The 19577-nt window shown below is 31.3% G+C and overlaps 2 protein-coding genes and 1 long non-coding RNA gene across 6 annotated transcripts; all 3 read right to left on the reverse strand.

The window, feature by feature from the left end:
- Positions 1 to 421: 421 nt before the first annotated feature.
- On the reverse strand, positions 422 to 5686 carry LOC137807241 (uncharacterized). 4 transcript variants are annotated; one of them, XR_011080491.1, is made up of 6 exons: positions 5453 to 5686; positions 5186 to 5295; positions 4221 to 4295; positions 1456 to 1677; positions 1260 to 1325; positions 422 to 953 (listed from the first exon to the last, which is right to left on the reverse strand). It is a non-coding gene; the product is annotated as an uncharacterized lncRNA (long non-coding RNA). The 4 variants fall into 4 exon arrangements; XR_011080490.1 differs by having other exon boundaries at positions 4221 to 5295; XR_011080489.1 differs by lacking the exons at positions 4221 to 4295; positions 5186 to 5295; positions 5453 to 5686 and adding an exon at positions 2530 to 3058 and having other exon boundaries at positions 422 to 640; positions 887 to 953.
- Positions 5687 to 7597: 1911 nt separating this feature from the next.
- LOC137805882 (spermidine hydroxycinnamoyl transferase-like) lies at positions 7598 to 9244 on the reverse strand. Its single transcript, XM_068605773.1, has one exon. The coding sequence runs from the start codon at positions 9144 to 9146 to the stop codon at positions 7779 to 7781; it is 1368 nt and encodes a 455-aa protein (XP_068461874.1). The 5' UTR covers positions 9147 to 9244; the 3' UTR covers positions 7598 to 7778.
- Positions 9245 to 15346: 6102 nt separating this feature from the next.
- LOC137807242 (spermidine hydroxycinnamoyl transferase-like) lies at positions 15347 to 16964 on the reverse strand. Its single transcript, XM_068607753.1, has one exon. It carries the CDS (start codon positions 16927 to 16929, stop codon positions 15562 to 15564), a length of 1368 nt encoding a protein of 455 aa, XP_068463854.1. The 5' UTR covers positions 16930 to 16964; the 3' UTR covers positions 15347 to 15561.
- Between the last annotated feature and the right edge of the window lie 2613 nt (positions 16965 to 19577).

Raw genomic sequence — 19577 nt, forward strand, 5'->3', positions numbered from 1 at the left:
TATACGTCTGTGGCGGTACCGCATACCGCCAGAATTCTTGCCACCACAAAGTTTAATATGGCGGTCAATTAAGAACCGTTGTAGCAGACGCCATATTATGCATTGTATAAAGTGGCGATTTTAAGCGTGTAATTGACGTCAGTTATAAATGTCGTAATTTTAAAACTGGGTACACCAATTCTAACGTAAATAGTGGCAGTTTTAACCGCCACTTAATACGATATAATATGAATTTAATTTAAATTTTAATATTTATAATAATTAATTTAATTTCGTTTTATAATTTGATTTCATAATATTATTTAATTTTATATTATAATTAAATTTCAGTACGCAATTAAATTTCATAATATAATTAAATTATAAGATAAATTAATTTTATAATAAAATTACACCTCATAATATAATTAAAATTGATAAATATAATAATAAGAAATGATTTTATTCATTCATTAAGATAACAAAGTTTATAATGTCAAACTAATCCAAAAAACAATTAAATTAAATTGTCAAAATGTAAATTTTATTTGAATATATTACAACTAATGTCATAGTCCTAATTCTAATTTGTCTTGTTGCCTCCACTTGATCCAATAATATTCTGGTTCAGTGATGAAGTACGACTTCCATCATCCGGTGCCTGAAATTAATTAAAATATGTTTAGAGTTAATTTTCAAATTTTAAAAAATAAATGAATTATTTTAGAAAAGAGAGAAAGAAAAAATAACATGTGACAAATTAATTATTTAAAATAGGAGGAAAGTGAAGCTTGCAACAAAGAAAGTTGTAGATGGAATAACTACATAGCAAATGAAATCAGTGTTATATATTAATATATCTAATTCAGGTAACAGGTAAGGGTCTAGACATGTATGCATACTCAACCTTTGTCGTTTCAATTTCAAATTAGGTAAGCTCACATTGTATTCCTCGTTTTCAAAGGCCAGTGGACCTGCAAACTAATTTGTTATAAGGAATAAATTGAAACAAATAAAAAAAAATTTAAAGGATAAATTAGTCACTTTAAAAAATAATCTTTCAAAAATACTTTAAAATATAGCAAAGAATTGGAATTAAAATTAAAAATAAATATTAATTATTGTTAGTATTATAATAGTAATAGAGAAATTTTATGTTCATTAACTGTCATTCATCATAACAATAATAATCCATCAATGGAATTAAATCATAATCCTAGATATTGTTGCAAAGGAAATGCAAAAGAATGCAGCATTTCAAACTAGTTTGAAAAATCTACCTTGGAGCCGTTAGGGACCAGTTCTTGGAGTGTCTTAAGCCGCTCACTTATTCTCTCTCTTCTGTTCTGTGATACACTCGTACAAACATTCTATCAGCATTGAGCTTATATTTAAGTTTTCTTAATTTGCAATCAAAACATGGAACATATATGCGACATACATAATTTAACTTAGGTTTGAAGTAATTAAGCAAACCTTGGCAGCAACATTTTGAGGATCCTTGAGTGGGCTTGACTTTGGTTTTGTTGCTTTACTTGTAGTTGTGCATGGCTTCTTGGCATTGGCAGCTTGCATGGTCTCTCCCTATAAACACCAAAATCATTCTTCCATTCTAATTAATTTAATGTACTTCTTATGGATGCTGCCACAAGAGCAATTCTTGTCCTTGTTATGACTCCTAATTAATCCAAAGAAGTCCTGATTCACAAAATGATTCAGATTAGTGCATAAAATACAATAATCACCTTACACACTATATTGATAGCTTGTATTAAAAGAGTAGGGTAAGAATATTCCAAACAAGTGACATCCAACTTAAATAAATCAATAAATATTCAAATGTACATTATAATCCATAGAATATGGAAGAAATGACAAACTACCATAAGTACTGTTACTCAGCTTCTTTTTCCAACTCATACGGTTACTCTGCATCATCATGATCTTGCAGTCATAAAGCACAACTTTACGAACTTAATGAAGCTTCGAAACCTAAATCATCTTTACCTTACAAGATTGTTTCATGCCACCACATGGTCAAACAAATCCCTAGTTAATTACAGTAGTAATAGTTATAAATGTCTCTAAGAGCTTATTTTTGTTTATTAAAGGGGATTGGTATCTTGCTTGATGGTCTCTATGGAACTGGAACAGGTTCCACTGTATCTGTGTAAGTTGCCCTTTAGGAATCACTAATACTAGTTGATCCCTGCATACGACCTTATATGATTATATCTTTCTATGATAGCTTGATGAGCTTTAATGGTTGGTTATTCTAGGGAAAATGTGGAACTCCTTGGTCTAACCCGTGTTGGAAGTCGCAGAGTTGTTCAAATCTCTGCTGGTTTTATGATATTTTTCTCAACTTTAGGTCAGTATTGATGTTTCAAACACAAGTTTTGACTATAATAATACTATAATAATCTTCAAACAGTGTTTTAATAATCAATTGCTGCAAGCATGTACTAGCAGATCAATTCAAATCAAAGCAATCATTAATCAAAATGGTGATCAGTGCAACAAATAGGTGAGGGGTTTGAAGGCACTTACTACTTCCAAATAGGTAGGAGCTAGTCTTTCTGTTCCTCTCCAGATGCTTCCTAATTGAAACTGCCTTCTTAATCAAATGGTACAGATCTGTACCATTTCTTCTTAATAAAAAGAAAAAAGTTTAAAAAACCTAAAGTATTTCTTACCAAGCCTTTCAGGATTTCCTTCAATCTGCATAAAAAGCTCTCGTGCAGCTTCAACTATGCCTGAATGCCCAAGGTGGGGGAATGATGAAGTCACATCATAATAAATGTAGTTGCAACTGCAAACAGAACATAAAATGTTGAAGTGAGGGACCAGAATATTGTATTGGACCATAGAAAGGATCTATACAGTTTGGCCCATATAAAACTATTACACATTGGAACTGAAACTATAAGGTATACAGAGAAGATTATTTATGCAAATAAATGTAACTCAATAGGGATGTCATTACTCATTAGCCTTTGTTTATAAACAGTTTATAATCAGACATCATAGCATAACATGTCAAAATTCATTTTCCAGGGTATGTATGTCACAACCTTCCAAGTCATTAAAAACCAATCCGACAACAATAGCAAAGGATATGTAGTTGTCCTAAAATTTAGAAGTTCAAAATTGCATCTTAAAATTGTGAGGATTGTTTATTGCTTTGTGTATCGCTCTATCAATTTCAGAACACTGTACTGACTCAAAAAAAGTTATTCTGTAAACAAAACTTAGCTATTTTTTTGGTGCTTAAAATATTATAATCCTAGTAGTACCTTCATAAGCTTCCCACGTTGCTATATTCCCACAGAATATAGCAAATCAGAATAGTCACTCAATCAGGAGAGCATAGTCACCATCACCAAAGCATCAAGAGGGACAAGTTATGGGCATCATAGTGAAAACTGAATTCTAAAAAGAGTTGTGAAAACTGAATTCTTAAAAATAATCTCAGCACATTAAAACAATGATTTTAAATTTTTGAGAAATGAGAATTAAATAGAAAACTAAAAAAATTAAAATATAAACACACTTTTATATAATCTTTTAGTCATGATTAAGGACTTAATAAAATCCCTTGACTTGACTTCTTTAAAAATTATTTTCTTAAGTTTTAAAAAAAAAATCATTTTTCAAGTGAAAAACTGAAGGATTTTCAAACATTTCAGTTTCAAGGGGAGAAACAATATTACTGATGTATGTTAATGATATTATAGTAATTGGGGATGCAAAAAGAAGCAATAAATCCTAAGTCAATGCCTTGCCACAAAAATTGAGATAAGGAAGACCTAAATATTTATTATTGACTTAAAGAAATATGGAAGATAACCTGCAAGCCAGTTAGTACTCCAATTGATCCAAACATAAAGTTGAGTTTAGTAAGCCAATTTATGCACCAACCAAAGGAGGCTTATTTACAAGCTACTCTTAAAGTTCATTGGAGCCTTTGGCCATTGGAGCTCAAACTGTCAAAGGTCTACAAATTGGGCACTATATTTGAGGGAGAACCCTTATTCTTTCTAATAAGATCCCATGTTTCCATCATATAATTAGATATTTTCAGTCAGTACAGTTTGCAAGGTTGTTTGAGGAAGCATACTCTAGGCAACCTATTGTCTTGTTTGGGGAAACTGGAAGTACAATCACAACCAGACAAAACACAGACAGACTATAAATTATATGACCATAGAAACCACAGGAGGAGCTGACATTCATGTTACCTGCAACATCTCAACAAGAAGAATGATGCGCTCAGCGTGCTTGGGACACGTAAGGAAGCCTTGAATGCATAAAACCTATGTAAAGGACAAAGCAGCATATAAAAAACTAGAGTTAACAATGACAAACTACCATAAGTATAAGGAATGCACTGCATTACCCTGTCAATATGACTAATCATGGTTCTAAATAATGTTTTTTTTATATAAGTATGTCTAAAGACAATGTTAAGTTTTTTGTTTTTTATATAACAATAAAAAAGGACTTGTGTATGAGATAAATATCCATATTGGATTAAATAAGTGCAGTTTAGTGTGGGAATATTATATTAAACAACTTTGGCCTTTTACACAGATTTGAACTGTCAAAAAGACTCCATCGTTTATCATGTCAATATATATAATCAGAATTTCGTTTGTTTCGAGTTACAAATGTTGATGAAGTGGCATACATCAAACTCCTTTACTAAATTCTATTGCTGGCTTCTTCATTAATGATGATGCATGTTTCAAATCTTAGTTTGTACCAATATAAAGATAAATTAAAAAACGTTAATCATCTATTTATTCTTTCCATTATATATCAATTTACCAGTTATAAATTGTATATCCTTTTTATCTAAGTTAAAAAGTCATGTCTCTTCTCAATTCCTATAAGAACTATTATATTCTGAATTTCACATATACAATAAAGTCTCTAAAAACAATATCAAACTTAAACCCTAACTGAAAAGTTGCAGGAACAATTTAAAAAAGCTTTAACAAAATTAGAGATACCAGCAGATATTAGTCATGACGATTCTTTTATCCAATTCACACACTGTCGAAGGTGCATCATACAACACCAGTTACCAGCAAAGAATACAAGCACAGAATTATACCTTGGAATTTTAGGTTGCTCTGATTTTGCATTTGAAAGAGATATTGCATTTTCTTAGAACTCAAAATGAGTTTTAGAATTCTCTCACCTGCCTCTGTGATAACTTGCTTCAATTGCTCGAAAACCAGAACTCGAGTCAGGAAACTCTTTCTCCCCTGCCGCCTCTGTGATAACTTGCTTCAATTGCTCTTTAGCTACCTAGTAAAAAGATGCGGATACACAAATAGAACGAAACATTCAAAACATCAAACAAAGCACGAAACATTCAAAAAAAAATCTACGAAGCAAGCACATCCAAAACATGAATGAAGTTGATGGTCGACATTGATAAGAGAACGTGCGAGCATTTAATTACCTTCAAATCGGTTCCGTGTAGAAAGCGCTAGGGTTCGTGTGGAGGCCGAGAGCGCTAGGGTTCGTGTGGGGGCCGAGAGCGGTAGGGTTCGTGAGTAGGCAGAGAGCGCTAGAGTTCGTGAGGCAGAGAGAGGCGAGAGTGAAGAGTTAGGGTTCGTGAGGCAGAGAGAGACGAGAGTGAAGAGTTAGGGTTCGTGAGGCAGAGAGAGACGAGAGTGAAGAGTTAGGAGTTAGGTTCACTCTGGTTTCCTGAAATTCAAAAAAAAAATTATTTTCTTAAGTTTTCAAAAAGAAAATTATTTTCAATTGAAAAACTGAAGGATTTTTAAATAAAAAATGTGAATATAGGAATAAAGGAATAAAGCAATTTCAATTCTGAAGGAAAATTATGACAGTTAAAAATGACATAATTTGAAAGATAATTGTGGTGGTTAATGAAATGACGTATTATACTGAAATTTGTGGCGGTTATTAATAACCGCCATATTAAAACCGCCACTTTTTACACATTTTTTTGTAGTGAGATTACTCTCAATCCCAAAGGGTAGAATTAACCACACATGATGACGGTTACAAGTAGGGAGAACATGAAAAGAAGATCCAATATGTTTCTCTTTGACAGTTGTCTCCTCTAATGTTTCTAACATCTCTTGTTCCCCCAAATTGGATTACAGTTCACTCAATGGTGTTTTTCTCTCAATCTTGCACACTAGGATTGTGTCTTTAATCCCCTATTTAACCTAAATGACTTGGGTTAAGTGGATTCTCGCTCAAGCAAGACAGAACTCGCTTGAGTGAGTAAGACATCAAAAAACCCAACGTTGTTGGAGTAATCTCGCTTAAGCGAGAATGAGCTCGCTTGAGCAAGATGCCCTGAGGATGAGGTAGGCTTGTGTGAGTTTGATGCGTGTCAGGGCCTTTCAACTTTCCATTTTTAGCTTATATTATTCTCCTTTTGCCCAATCATTTTCATTCTCCCTTAGAATCCTGAAATTAACACAAAATTTGGGAATAAATCGTTCTTATTCAAATAAAGATTACAAAATATGTAAAAAGGTATAAATTGATAAATTAAAGGTTATTTTATACTTATTTTAGAAATTAATACTCATAAGGGCCTATATTTTAATATGAAATATTACTGAAATTTGACACTTATCAACTTTCCCCAACTTAGAATTTTGATTGATCTCAAGCAAAGTAAATGAATATATTTGAATTTAAATATCAAAACAACTTAATTCACTAAACAACAGGTCAAATTAGAAACTTATGATGCTTTCAAATTCAAATATAGAAAAATATAGATACAATCAACTTCTAGGATCAAATCAAAACAATTAAATGATAATTCATTAAGGAATTTCTTCTTATATGCTCATAGGTAAGTGTTTCTCTCTATTTTCACTTAATCATCACAAATCACAATTGCTATTCATTTCATCTTCATATCACAAACATATTAGAAACATGAATCTTGTAGTCTTTTTCAGGGTTATAATGAGGCTCGACTTCCAAAAAAATATTGGTTTTTCTGATAACAAAATACATATTTTAAAGAAGAAGAACATACCTACAATCCAATTATAGCACATATGTGTTATCTAATCACCATTTTCCTTTGACTTCACACTTTAACTCATTTTCCTTTTTTTTCACTTATTCATGATTTTCAACATGCATTTTTCTTTTCTTTTTTTTTTCGTCAATAGGAAAAGATTCTTCCTATTTTCAACTTTTTGAGCTTTCAACAATTAAAACCAATCATTCCCTTCTCTATGTATATTGCATATATGTTCTCCTTCCTTAAACATGCTAAAGGGTAGGAAAATATATCATTTAAAGGTTTAGGGTGCAATAATAACAAAAATTCTTACCTCAAAGGGGATATATACAAAAAAAACATAGGAAAAGAGAAAGGTTATGGAGAGAAAAAAACACGGAAGAGTTTTTATTTCAAAAGATAATTATAGCGGTTCTACATGTCATATTTCGAAGAAACATTATGGCACGTATAAAGTTGTCGTATTATACAATTAATTGAGGCAGTTTTTCACCACATACAATTCTTCTTTTAGGAAAACTAAATAAAGTGAAAAATGATAAGAATGACAAAGAATATAATCAGAAAGAAAGGAAAGGAAACGAAATGCAAAAATATTTGAAGAGAAAGTGAATATATTTTTATATTTATCGAGGGAAAAATGCAGTAGAAGATGGAGGAGAAAGTCACATGAATATGCATATGGTGTTCGTGTCTTATTTAGGTTATATAAGTTCAGAAGCTGTCCAATTTCAGCTGGTAGATTCATGCATTCCCACGAGTCTTATGCAATGTCCTGGTAAAAATGATTCCTAAATGCATCAATATGCAGCACTTGCAGACCTAAACAAACCAGCACAGATCCATCCTCATCAGGATCGGGAAGAAGCACGAAATCTCCATCAAAGTCATGTGTTGCTGGACTCGTATAAACCCCCTTCCCCCACCCAAAATCAGTGTCATATAGAGGCAACCTCAACCAACTAACCACAGACAAATTGGGGTTCCCATAGAAAGGCTCCTTCTCTCTCCCTTCTGGATGAAGATCTTGATGAAACCTTCTCAAATCCTCCTGATTCTTCAAGAACTCAATCCCCGACCTCACATACTCATCGCTCACCCTCTCGATCGCCTCCCTTATTCTACTCGCCGTAAACCCCAAAGGCTCTGACACCAAATCACCCGCAAGACTACATGCAACAGTATCCAAATTGGCATTCCCGAAGTACCCTTTTGGCAAAGGAGGTTCCATGCGACCTCTCGAGTCAACGGCAATAGTAAGCATAGTTGGTTGGTTCTCTTTGTGATCCCTTGCCTTGCATGCACTTCTCCATATGTGACTAGTCACACTCTCATAACGGGAATAACCACGACCATTTCTAGGCCTATGCGAACTCTCATTTGCTCTCTTTTTCAATGTTTCAACTTGACTTCTGCTTATTTTAATGGTAACCATTCTGGTTTCCTTCTTCTTTTCCTCATTGTTATCAGTTCGGCCCAGCAACAAGGGAGGATCATCGAACTCCGTGTGAACGTGACATTTTGTTAGTGGCACCAAAGGAGGCTCCCCAGCACGCAAAACTTTCCGGTCAAGGAATGGCACCGTATGCAGAGTCTGGCCCCGTGCAAGCCTTGCCCACTCACATGTGAAGTGCATTGCACTTGGTCCATCTATAACTACGTGCGAAAGTGTTACGCCAATACAAATGCCACCACACTTGAATTTGGTTAGCTGAACCAGAGCCAACGGCAACTCGTGAATTGGGAGGGAGTAGTAGTCCACAGTAGGGACAAGGTGGTGGTATTTTGAAGAAGCTGAAAAATCAGTGAGATCTTCTAAAGTTGATGAGGACTCAGCTTCAATGAATCGAACGCCGGTGGCGTTGCAATCAAGTTCTAAACGTCCATTGTTTGTCCAATGTAAACGACCAGCAAGTGGATAAAACGGCACCAGGACTCGGCTTAATGAGTCCTTCAAGGTGGAAGCAATGATGTTGTCTTGAGAGAGGAAGTTTTGTGGAAGACGATAGAAGTAGATCATGGGGACGTGGGTTACTTTGCCTGTTTGATCCCATTCAGATAAAGCTACGCGTCCGCACCATGTTGCCTCCATTGGCCTCACAGTGCAACATGCTTTCACGGTTACCAACATGTTTTGCTTCTCTCACACCAGTGCGAGGTAAAAGGTTTTTGAGACTGAATCAACCGTTGAAGACGTTCATTTGTTTTTTCTTTCTCTCTAAAACTCGCATACACTGTGCCCATTTATAGGGATTTGATTACAATATAGACAAAAATTGAGAAGGTAACTAATCAATTAGTAAAACAATTTATAATTATATCCAGGGGTTAACTACTTTGTAAGCCACTTCAAGGGTCCAATAAGAAAAAGAGGCGCCACAACCACAAGGCATCTTCTTGCTCTAATTACCTCCATGTAGATGGATTTAATTACTCTCACATTGCCTCTTTGCTTTACTTTAAGCATCTTTTTCACTTGTTAAACAAACTCAACTTTTAAAGATTTGGAAAAGATATATATATATATATATATATATATATATATGGAAACTAATCAACATTTTTTTTTCAATACATAAAAACATAAATATTCAACTGAGTTTATGTCACACATTCACTAAAAAAATTAAGCAATATATAAGGAAAAACTACTTTACCATAATCTATTTTACCTTCTTTCCAACAAATTGTATTTTACTAATAGGATTTGTGTAAGTATCTTAAATACATACAAAATATTCCTTATATAAATCAAAATGTATTTTGAAGTTCTATTAATCTCATCGTTAATTCTAATTAATGAAATATTTTCTTTAACAATTATTTTTTGTCATGATTGATAATTAAATATTTTTAGTATATTTTAATTAATCATTAAATTTTATAATGGTAAGATTTGAGTTAATTGTGATAATCTATCACCTTATTATCTCATTATACATGAATTGGCTTGAGCTTGAATATGACATTAAAGTATTACATTTGACCTACTTTTAACTTTAATATTAAGGTACACATCTTACTTCAATGCATTATAGTTAAAGAGTTATTTTATGGGTTAATAATATATGACTCTTTTTTATTTTAATTATCATTATATATATATATATATGTATGTATGACATTTGAGTCATTTGACGGTAAGAAACGACAAAATAACATTCTTCTATACTTTTATAGAACTGTTAAGTTATTTCACAATCTTATAATGTAAGTGGCATAAAAAAAACTCATTTATATCTTGTTTCTATATAAATTTTAAGTTATTTTAAGGTGATAGATATACTGCATAGGAACACTCTTTTATATGGCTTGTGTATGAACTTTGAGTCATTTTTGTCTGATAATGTAAGCGAGTCAATATGACACTTTACGAATGGAAAGGGTTAAGTAACCATTGTTTTTAGGCATGAAAACTTAGAAGGATGCAGGTTTACTGCACTTTTTAGCAGGTTTTATAGCACTTGGGCATCTTAAGTCCTTTTGTTGGACTAGTGTTGGTTTGTTGTTTTGTAAGCAGAGTAGGTAGGTATAATCTAGTAGCAACCATCTGTGAATGATAATTGCTTATGGTTTTTTTTTCTACGGATTAGAACATTTCTTAAGTGTCTCTTTTTATAATTCATTTAATTTTTTTTTTTATAAAAAAAAAACACGCTCATATTGTTTGATACTGCATGGAGGACAACAATCATTCATATTGATTGCTAGCGGAAGCAGATCAGAATGACAATTTTCTATCTTAATTATGCATGACATGTCTGTACAACTTTGATAATATGAGAGAAGTCATAATAAAAAAAATGGTTTGTCATGTTTAGTTCAATACGATAAAATTATTAAATAAAAATTAAACAAATTTTTAAAAAAATAATAATTAATTAACTTATTGACTAAATTAAATATTATTTTAATAACTAAAATTATTATTGATATTTAAAATATTAAACATAAATAATTATTGATATTTAAAATATTAAACATTTTATGAATTAAATGGTATTATCTTAACGGAATGGAACAAGGTGACAGTGAGGATTTACGAAAGAAGACGCTAATAGAAAGGATAGGAAAAGAAATGCAAAAAGATTTGAAGAGAAAATTAATATATTTTTATATTTATCGAGGGAAAAATGCATTAGAAGAGGGAGGAGAAAGTCACATGAATATGCGGGAATTTTATTAAAATGGTGTAGTTTTTTTTTAGATTTAGTAAATGGGCAGATTCTGAAAATATTACAAGAATGAGCATTTTTTGGTCAAAGTTGTCAATGGTGTATGCAACATAAATTAAATTCTTTAACCCTCCTACTTTTCTTCTTTTAATTAAAATTTTCAACCGGATTAACAATTTCAATTTAAATAAAATTGAATACTGGATTGACAATTTCAATGTATTTTATCTCAATCAAAGTTGCCAATTCAATTGCCAAGTTCACTTGATTTTATTTTTTTAAACAAATGATAATTAATATTTTTTTTAAATAAAAATATATAATTAAAAAAGTATTTTATAAATAATACCAAAATTTATTTTTTTTTATTTAAGAAAATGATATATAAAGTTGAATAATTAAAATGAATATTTTTTACAATAATTTTAAATAAATTGGATTAAAAATGATTTGTTTGATAAATTAAAAATATTTAGTATTTTTTAAATATTGTTAAAGTTAAAAATACACTTATAAAAATGTGATATAATTTATGTATAAATTTTTAGATTATATAATATATGAAAGTATAAATTATATAATATGTAAAAAGTAATAATATACATGTATTTATGTAAAATAAATGTATTAAAAATAAAATATATTATTCAATATAAGTCATTAAAAGAAGATGATATTAAAATATTTGATGAGAATAACATTACAAAGGATGACTCTACAGTCTAAATGGACAATTTCCTCTGTTGTGACCTTTATTGCAACAGTAAGAACATTTTTTTGTCTTGTTCTGAATTGATTGATCCATTTCATTATGCAAATGAGTCGTAATTGGTCGTTCCGAGTTTTTATGTCGCATGTGGGGTTCTGATATGAAATTTGGTCTGGTATAAGTAGACCAATAATCCTCGTTTCAAACGGGGTGGAATTCAACTTGATATATCTTTCTAATTGGAGGTTGTAAACTAGATCAATGAATGTCATCATTTGTAAATGACAAGAGGAACAAACGACAATAACATGACGACATGGAAGTCGAAGAGCTTGGAAGTGGCCACAATCACACCACCAATCAGTTAATCTAACTGTATATGATTGAGGTCGCCGACCATGTTGGGGGTGGCTAATTCTTGGACATCAAATTCAAAAATTTGCATTAAACCTTTCCACAAAACACATAGACGAATCTTGTTGATTTTTTCTAAGTAAGGTTGTGATATCTTCTGAATAATAATGATTTGCGTGTAACATGGTGTCTATTTTGAAGACTCGTTCAACAAACCATGTTTTTGGTTTTTCAAAAGTTGCCTTAACCAAAGCGGAAATCGGCAAAGAACAATTTTTTTTAACTTGGATGCAAAAATCAAGAGAAGAAAAAGTGTAGAACAAAGAAGGAATGCAAGGCTAGAGAGTTGCATTGTTGTTCCATTATATAACAAATGTTTTGTATAAGTACAACAGTTTTTATTCATAAGTCAAGTCCTCATGTAATTGTGACAGAAAGCCATCACTCCACACTACACTTGATTTATTTTTATTTTTTATAATTTCATAACAAAGAAGTTGACTTCACCATTGACAACTTTGGAAGAAGTTGTATTCACCATTAACAACTTTGGAAAAAGTTGCATTTACCATTGGCAACTTATATTAAAAGTTGCCTTCATGGTTGACAACTTTGTATAAGCACCAAATGAAAAAAGTTCACACACCATTGGCAACTTCATTTGCAATTTCGTGCACCACCAAGCAATACTTTATTTTGTGTTCAACTTTATGTCATCGCTATAGTTTTCATGGCATAGATTCTTTTTTCATGGCAGAGATTCTTTTTGAAAATGAAGTTTGAATTCAAATTTTCATTTTTTGAAACTCATACAAGCAACTCTATTTAATAGAGTCTGTGTCCTATGTAAAACACTCTCAAGCTTTGCCATTATTCCAGAGTGCTTAAGGGTGTCATTCAATCACAAAGGTAAGTTCTCTCTAATATTTTAATTATTTATTTAATTGTAGTAGCAAGCACATGCTAACAAAGATTATCAGTATATTTTAGCTCTCATAAATTGTTTTTGTATTTTCTGTGGATGGATTTGTATGTATTTTTGTATTACATGGTGACATTACTCATGAACCCTTGTTCATTCCAGAAGAAAATTATATCTTGGTTTTGACTAAAATTTAGTTCTATATATATGAGAGAAAATTACATGTAAAAGAATTTAGTTATAATAATTTAGTTCTAATGTACTAATATCTTTAAATTTGTAAACAAAGTTAACTACTTGAAATCTGTTTTAAAAACATTAACAAAACTCAACTAATATTTTTTATTTTCATACAATGTCTTCATTATAGCCAATAAGTAAGAGTATTTTATAAATAATAAGTATTTTATAAATAATAAGGAATAGAATAAGAATCTCTGGTGGAGCAGAGAAAGAGCCAATGGGCAAAAGAGTTATCCATGCTATTCTCCACATGTTGTCCATGCGTAGAAAAGAATATGGTTGAATAAATTAAATCACAAAAAAGATACATGTAATATAGGTTATATTTTACCCTTTACTTTGGTTCTAGCCTTTGAAACATCAACATACTGTAACATCATAAGTGTACGTCCTGGAGTGTTAAGGAGGTGGTGATAGCCATGGTTTGTGGTGAGAGGGAATAGAAGTGAATGAAGTCGCGGAAGACATGAATGTTAGGTTAGAATTGCATGGAATATTAAATGCAATGTTGTTTGTTAGCGAAAGACCACTACCTGTCTATTCAGTTCACGGCTTCTTCTTCAGTATAGACCAAAAACGAAAGTGCAAAAGCAAAAATAAACAAAACCTGTTAATCTTTTATTGGAGAGTTAAAACAAACAAAAAATAAAGAAAATTGAGAGGATAAAATATACAGATAACCATTAATTTTTCATTAAATTTAATTATATTTTCCCACTTTGAATACTTATATTTTAATACTTATATTTTAATAGTTATCCACACACAAACAATATTTAATACTTATACTCACTTAAAGGAATTTAAAAATGATACTTTAAAACATGAAATTTAATTATTATCAACTTATAAAAAAAGCAAGTTAATATAATTAATTGATATTAAATATTGACAAACAATTGCTAAAAAATATATTTTTATTTTATTTTTCTTATATTTTTATTGTTTGTACATAATATATTATTTTCAATCAATATTTTTATAATATGTTATACTCAGTACTCTTTAATTAGTATGTGTAAATATCTTTTCGTTATCTTTAATTTAAGAAAATTAATGTTTATTGATAATATCATTTTAATAAGAATTATCTATAAAAGTACTCTAAAAATTGGTTGTATTTTCAGAAATCATTTTATTAGAATTTTATGGCATCTCATTGTCTTTACGCTACCTTTTTATTTATAATTTTATCAATTATAAACGTTATTTCACAAACATAATTTCAAATTTTTAAAAACAACAAAAATATTTTTAATTTTAATAATATTTAAAAAGTACTAAATATTTTACATTTATTACACAACCTATTTTAAACCCAACTTAATTTTAGGTAACTTTGTTTTTTGTGAAAACAAAATTTAGTTTAATTTTTTTAATATTAATTATCTATAAAAATACAAATTTTTTCAATATTCTTATTTTTATTCACTTCATGTAAATTCAAATAATTTTTAAATTATTATTATATACATCTTTCAATTTTAAAAAATGTTAATTATTTAAAAAAAACAACTAAACTTGCCAACAGAATTGGAAATTTCATTTGAGATAAAATACATTGAAGTTGTCAATCCAGTATTCAATTTTATTTAAACTGAAGTTGTCAATCCAGCATTCAATTTTATTTAAACTGAAGTTGTCAATCAGATTGGAAACTTTAATTAAAAAAAAATAGAAAGGTTAATGAATTTAACTTATGTGCCTACACATAGACAACTTTGACAAAAAATGGTCATTCTTATAATATTTTCTGAATATTTCCATTTACATAAATAAAAAAAAAACTACACAATTTTGGTAAAATTCCCTGAATATGCATATATAGTGTTCGTGTCTTATTTAGGTTATACTAAGTTCAGAAGCTGTCCAATATCAGCTGGTAGATTTATGTGCATAACTAATGAAGAATAAAATATTCTAAAATATATAAAACAAAGATGTTTCCTTTATTATTGCAATGGATAAAACTACAGGTACAACACAATGGTTAAGAAATTAACATATGCATGGTTGTGCATTCACATTCATATTTTATTAAATTTCTCATAGTCTTATTTAGGTTATTTTTAAGTTGAGAAGGTGTCGACAACAATTATATATATATTGGTGCATGCAAGTGTATTTCCCTTTCACATGATACTTACTCAATGTCCTCATAAAAATGCTTCTTAAACGCATCCATATGCACCACTTGCAAACATAAAGCAAGCAACAAAGATCCATCATCCCCATCAGGACCAGGAAGAAGCAAAGAATCTCCATCAAAGTCATGTGTGCCTGGACCCATATAAACCTCCTTCCCCCACCCAAAATCAACCCCATAGATGGGCAAAGTCAACCAACTAACCACACCAAGATTAGGGTTCCCATAGAAAGGCCCTTTCTCACTTCCTACTGCATAAAGATCCTGAAACCTACTCAAGTCTTCCTGATTCTTCAAGAACTCAACCCCCGACCTCACGTACTCATCATTCACCCTCTCAATGGCCTCTCTTATTCTACTCGACGCATACCCCAAAGGCTTTGACATCAAATCACCCGCCAGGCTAGAAGCAATCACATCCAAAGTGGCATTTCCAAAATACTCTTTTGGCAAAGGAGGTTCCATGCGACTCCTCGAGTCAACGCAAATACCAACCGCGGTTGGTTGCTCCTCTTTGTGCCCTCTTGCCTTGCATGCACTTCTCCACACGTGACCAGTTACACTCTCGTAACGACTGTAAGCCCGACCGTTCCTAGGTCTATTCCAACTCTCATTCGCTGTCTTTCTCAGGGTCTCAACTTGGAATTTGCTCAGTTTCAGAATAGCCACTGTGGTTTTCTTCTTCCTTTCCTCTGAGTTATTCGTTTGCCCCAGCAACAACGGAGGGTGATTGAACTCCGTGTGAACGTGACACTTTGTTAGCGGCACCGAAGGAGGCTCCCCAGCACGAAACACTTTCCAGTCAAGAAACGGCACCTTTTCCAGAGTTTCGCCGCGTGCAAGCCTCGCCCACTCGCGAGTGAAGTGCAGGGCACTTGGTCCATCAGCAACGGCATGAGAAATTGTCATGCTGATGCTGATGCCACCACACTTGAACTTAGTTAACTGAGCCAGAACCAAGGGCAACTCGTGAATTGGGAGAGTGTAGTCTACTTTGGGAAAAAGATAGTGGTGTTCTGAAGAGGGTGAAAAGTCACCCAGATCTTCTAAACTTGATGAGGACTGAGCTTCAACGAACTGAACCCCCATGGCATTGCAATCAAGCTCTAAACGACCATTGCTTATCCAGCGTAAACGACCAGCTAGAGGATAAAACGGCACAAGGACTCGGCTTAATGAGTCCTTCAAGTTGGAAGCAATGGTGTTGTTTGGGAAGAGATGGAAGTTTTGTGAGAGACGATAGAAGTAGATTGTGGGAACGTGAGTTATGGTACCTATTTGATCCCATTCAGATAGGGGTACACGTCCACACTTTGTTGGCTCCATAGGCTTCACGGTGTAACAGGCTTCGTAGGTTACTGTCATGTTTGCTTTCTCTTACAAGAGCGTGGGAAGAGGTTGATTAGAGAGGTCTTATAATTATAGGTAGAGAATTGGGAAAATAAAAAATGTAAAATGTACTTTCGGATTCTATGCCTCGAATTCTGACGTCGGTTGGTTGAAATGAATTTCCCGTGAGGATCGGTTGTTGCATGAAAGAGTTGGAATTTTAGTTAGAAAACTAAAGTTATTAAATGCATTAATTAAATTTTATCTCTACCTCAATCTTTCCAGCCATTTATATACTACTATCATTTATATAAATGTTTTTATCTCTAATTAATCTTTAATTTCCATGAATGCACTCTCTATCGATTGTTTGTACAGAAAAATTCTTCTTTGTGTTTATCAGGAAGTTACTTGTGATTAAGTAATCAGGCTTGAAAAGCTGTTATTCTTCTTAAGACGAGCAAATCGGAATCACGCCGTTTGGTACCTAACACCTACTTCTACAAACACAAAAAAGCTATTAAAAAAAGTTCTATTGGCACTCCGTGCGAGTTTTACACCCAAGCTTACAGTGAAGTGGTGAAATTTTAACACATGGCAACGGACATTATCGTCATTGGATTCCAATTCTAAAAAACAAAAGGGTTTTGGTGTGAGAATAAAAGTCAGATTGTGGAAGGGGAAATCTGTGTGGTGGTATTAGAAGAAGACGTAAGTGGGTGTCATAGAGGAAGGAGAGGGTTGAAGTGACGGAGGGAGCAAACATAAGTAGCTGGGACTTGCTCTGGTGGTAATGATAACAAAATATTAATATTTGTAAGAAGAAAATTTTTTAAAAAAATACTTCTTTATTTTTAATAAAAATATAAGTAAAATGTAAAATATTAAAATAATTTTTAAAATTAAAAATAATTAAAATATTAATATTTATTGGGATGTAAGGTGGAGCATGGTGTCAAAAAATCATTTTTCGATTGGTGGTAATGATATTTTAACATTCTTGCTCCACTTTACTTTCACAACAAAATATTAATATTTGTAATAAAAAAAATTAAAAAAAAATCTTAATAAAAATATAAGTAAAATGCAAAATATTAAAATATTTTTAAATTAAAAATAATTAAAATATTAATATTTATTGGGATGTAAGGTGGAGTATGAGTGTCAAAAAATCATTTTCCTACTTCATATTCCAATTCAAACACACCAAGGATGTATACTTTACTTGATTTTTGTTACCACTTGAGGAGTGGTGAACTAGACTAATCTAAAGTTGTTTTTTGTTACCACTTAAAATAGAGACACTATTAAAACTTGTATTTATTTATATATTATTAAATTTATTTATTTTTAATTTATGTAATATGTTTAACATATCTCTCACACCTTCAATTTTTTTTTGAAAAACAAAGAATAAAATTGAATTAAAAAAGACACTTTAGGGGTGTCTCAACCTTTATACAAAGACTAACAACCACAAAAACATTCAATACACCGTTACGGCTATCTCTTACGTATGACTATATAATGGTCTCAATAACCAATAAGTCTAATAAATAAATTCTTAATAATATACACTCTAAATGTCATATTAAGAAGAAAAATAATGAATAGAAGACCTGGAGAGAAAAAGATAAAATTGATTTATATTTATTAATAACGTAATATAAAGGCAGAACATGCAACAAGAGAGGAAATATGTTTAACAAGTGCCTAAAACAATGACAATGGAAGAGCTACAAAATCTGGTTCTGGTGCTCTTGAATACCAAGAGGGTCACAATTCTGAGTTTCAGTTGCTGTAGACAAGGGACCCAAGAATTCGAATTCCAATACCCAATGCAGGGATCAAACTTCTATTACTACTCAGATGACTATTTTAGTGTTAGGAATAATAATTTCTCCTTAAAAATCCACAAATAACAATTGAATATTCAAGTAAAAGATTCAGGAAATATAAAATAAAATAATAAAAGTCTGTTCTTAGAATTCTTTATGAATAAGTATAATCTACTTATGTATGTGTTAACATATGGGTTTTGGTCTAGTTCCCCCATATTTTTGTTTTTTCTTTTTTTTTTCTTTTTTTTAATAATATTTCTTTTTCATGTGATGGCAGATGATTGTTGTTTCTTGAGGTGCCAGCTTAGTTGAGATGTCAAGTTGCATAGTGATGCCTAAAACAAAAACTTTATAAAAATAAAATAAAATAAAAAATAAAAAAATAAAAGTTTGTTGAGATTTGTTATAATGGCAATGATAACAAGAAAATAGGTCAAAAAATTTGTTGCTTCAATTGGAATAATAGGGTTTGGATTTCATCTTTCTCACTCTTTTGTATTTTGATTAGCATGATAATATTGTGTTCTTTGATTGATATTGATGTCCGTATAAAAATCATTTATATCGATTCCTCGCATATAAAATTATTAAGATGTTTCTTAAATATCGATTTCTGACATATTTATAAAAACAACTTATCATTAAGATCATACGTTGATAACAATTAACATCTCAAATCTATTCCTAGGATTCAAATATGTTAAGTATTATCATTTAGGTCAGAACCTTAAAAGTACTTCCAAGTCAAATGTAAGATTCTAGATCATGGTAAACCAAGCATTACAAACAAAATAATAATACCAATCATCAGTCAAGAACAAAATATTATGTTTAGATATCACT

The sequence above is a fragment of the Phaseolus vulgaris genome, chromosome 3 (assembly GCF_000499845.2).
Source record: "Phaseolus vulgaris cultivar G19833 chromosome 3, P. vulgaris v2.0, whole genome shotgun sequence".
Taxonomy (NCBI): domain Eukaryota; kingdom Viridiplantae; phylum Streptophyta; class Magnoliopsida; order Fabales; family Fabaceae; genus Phaseolus; species Phaseolus vulgaris.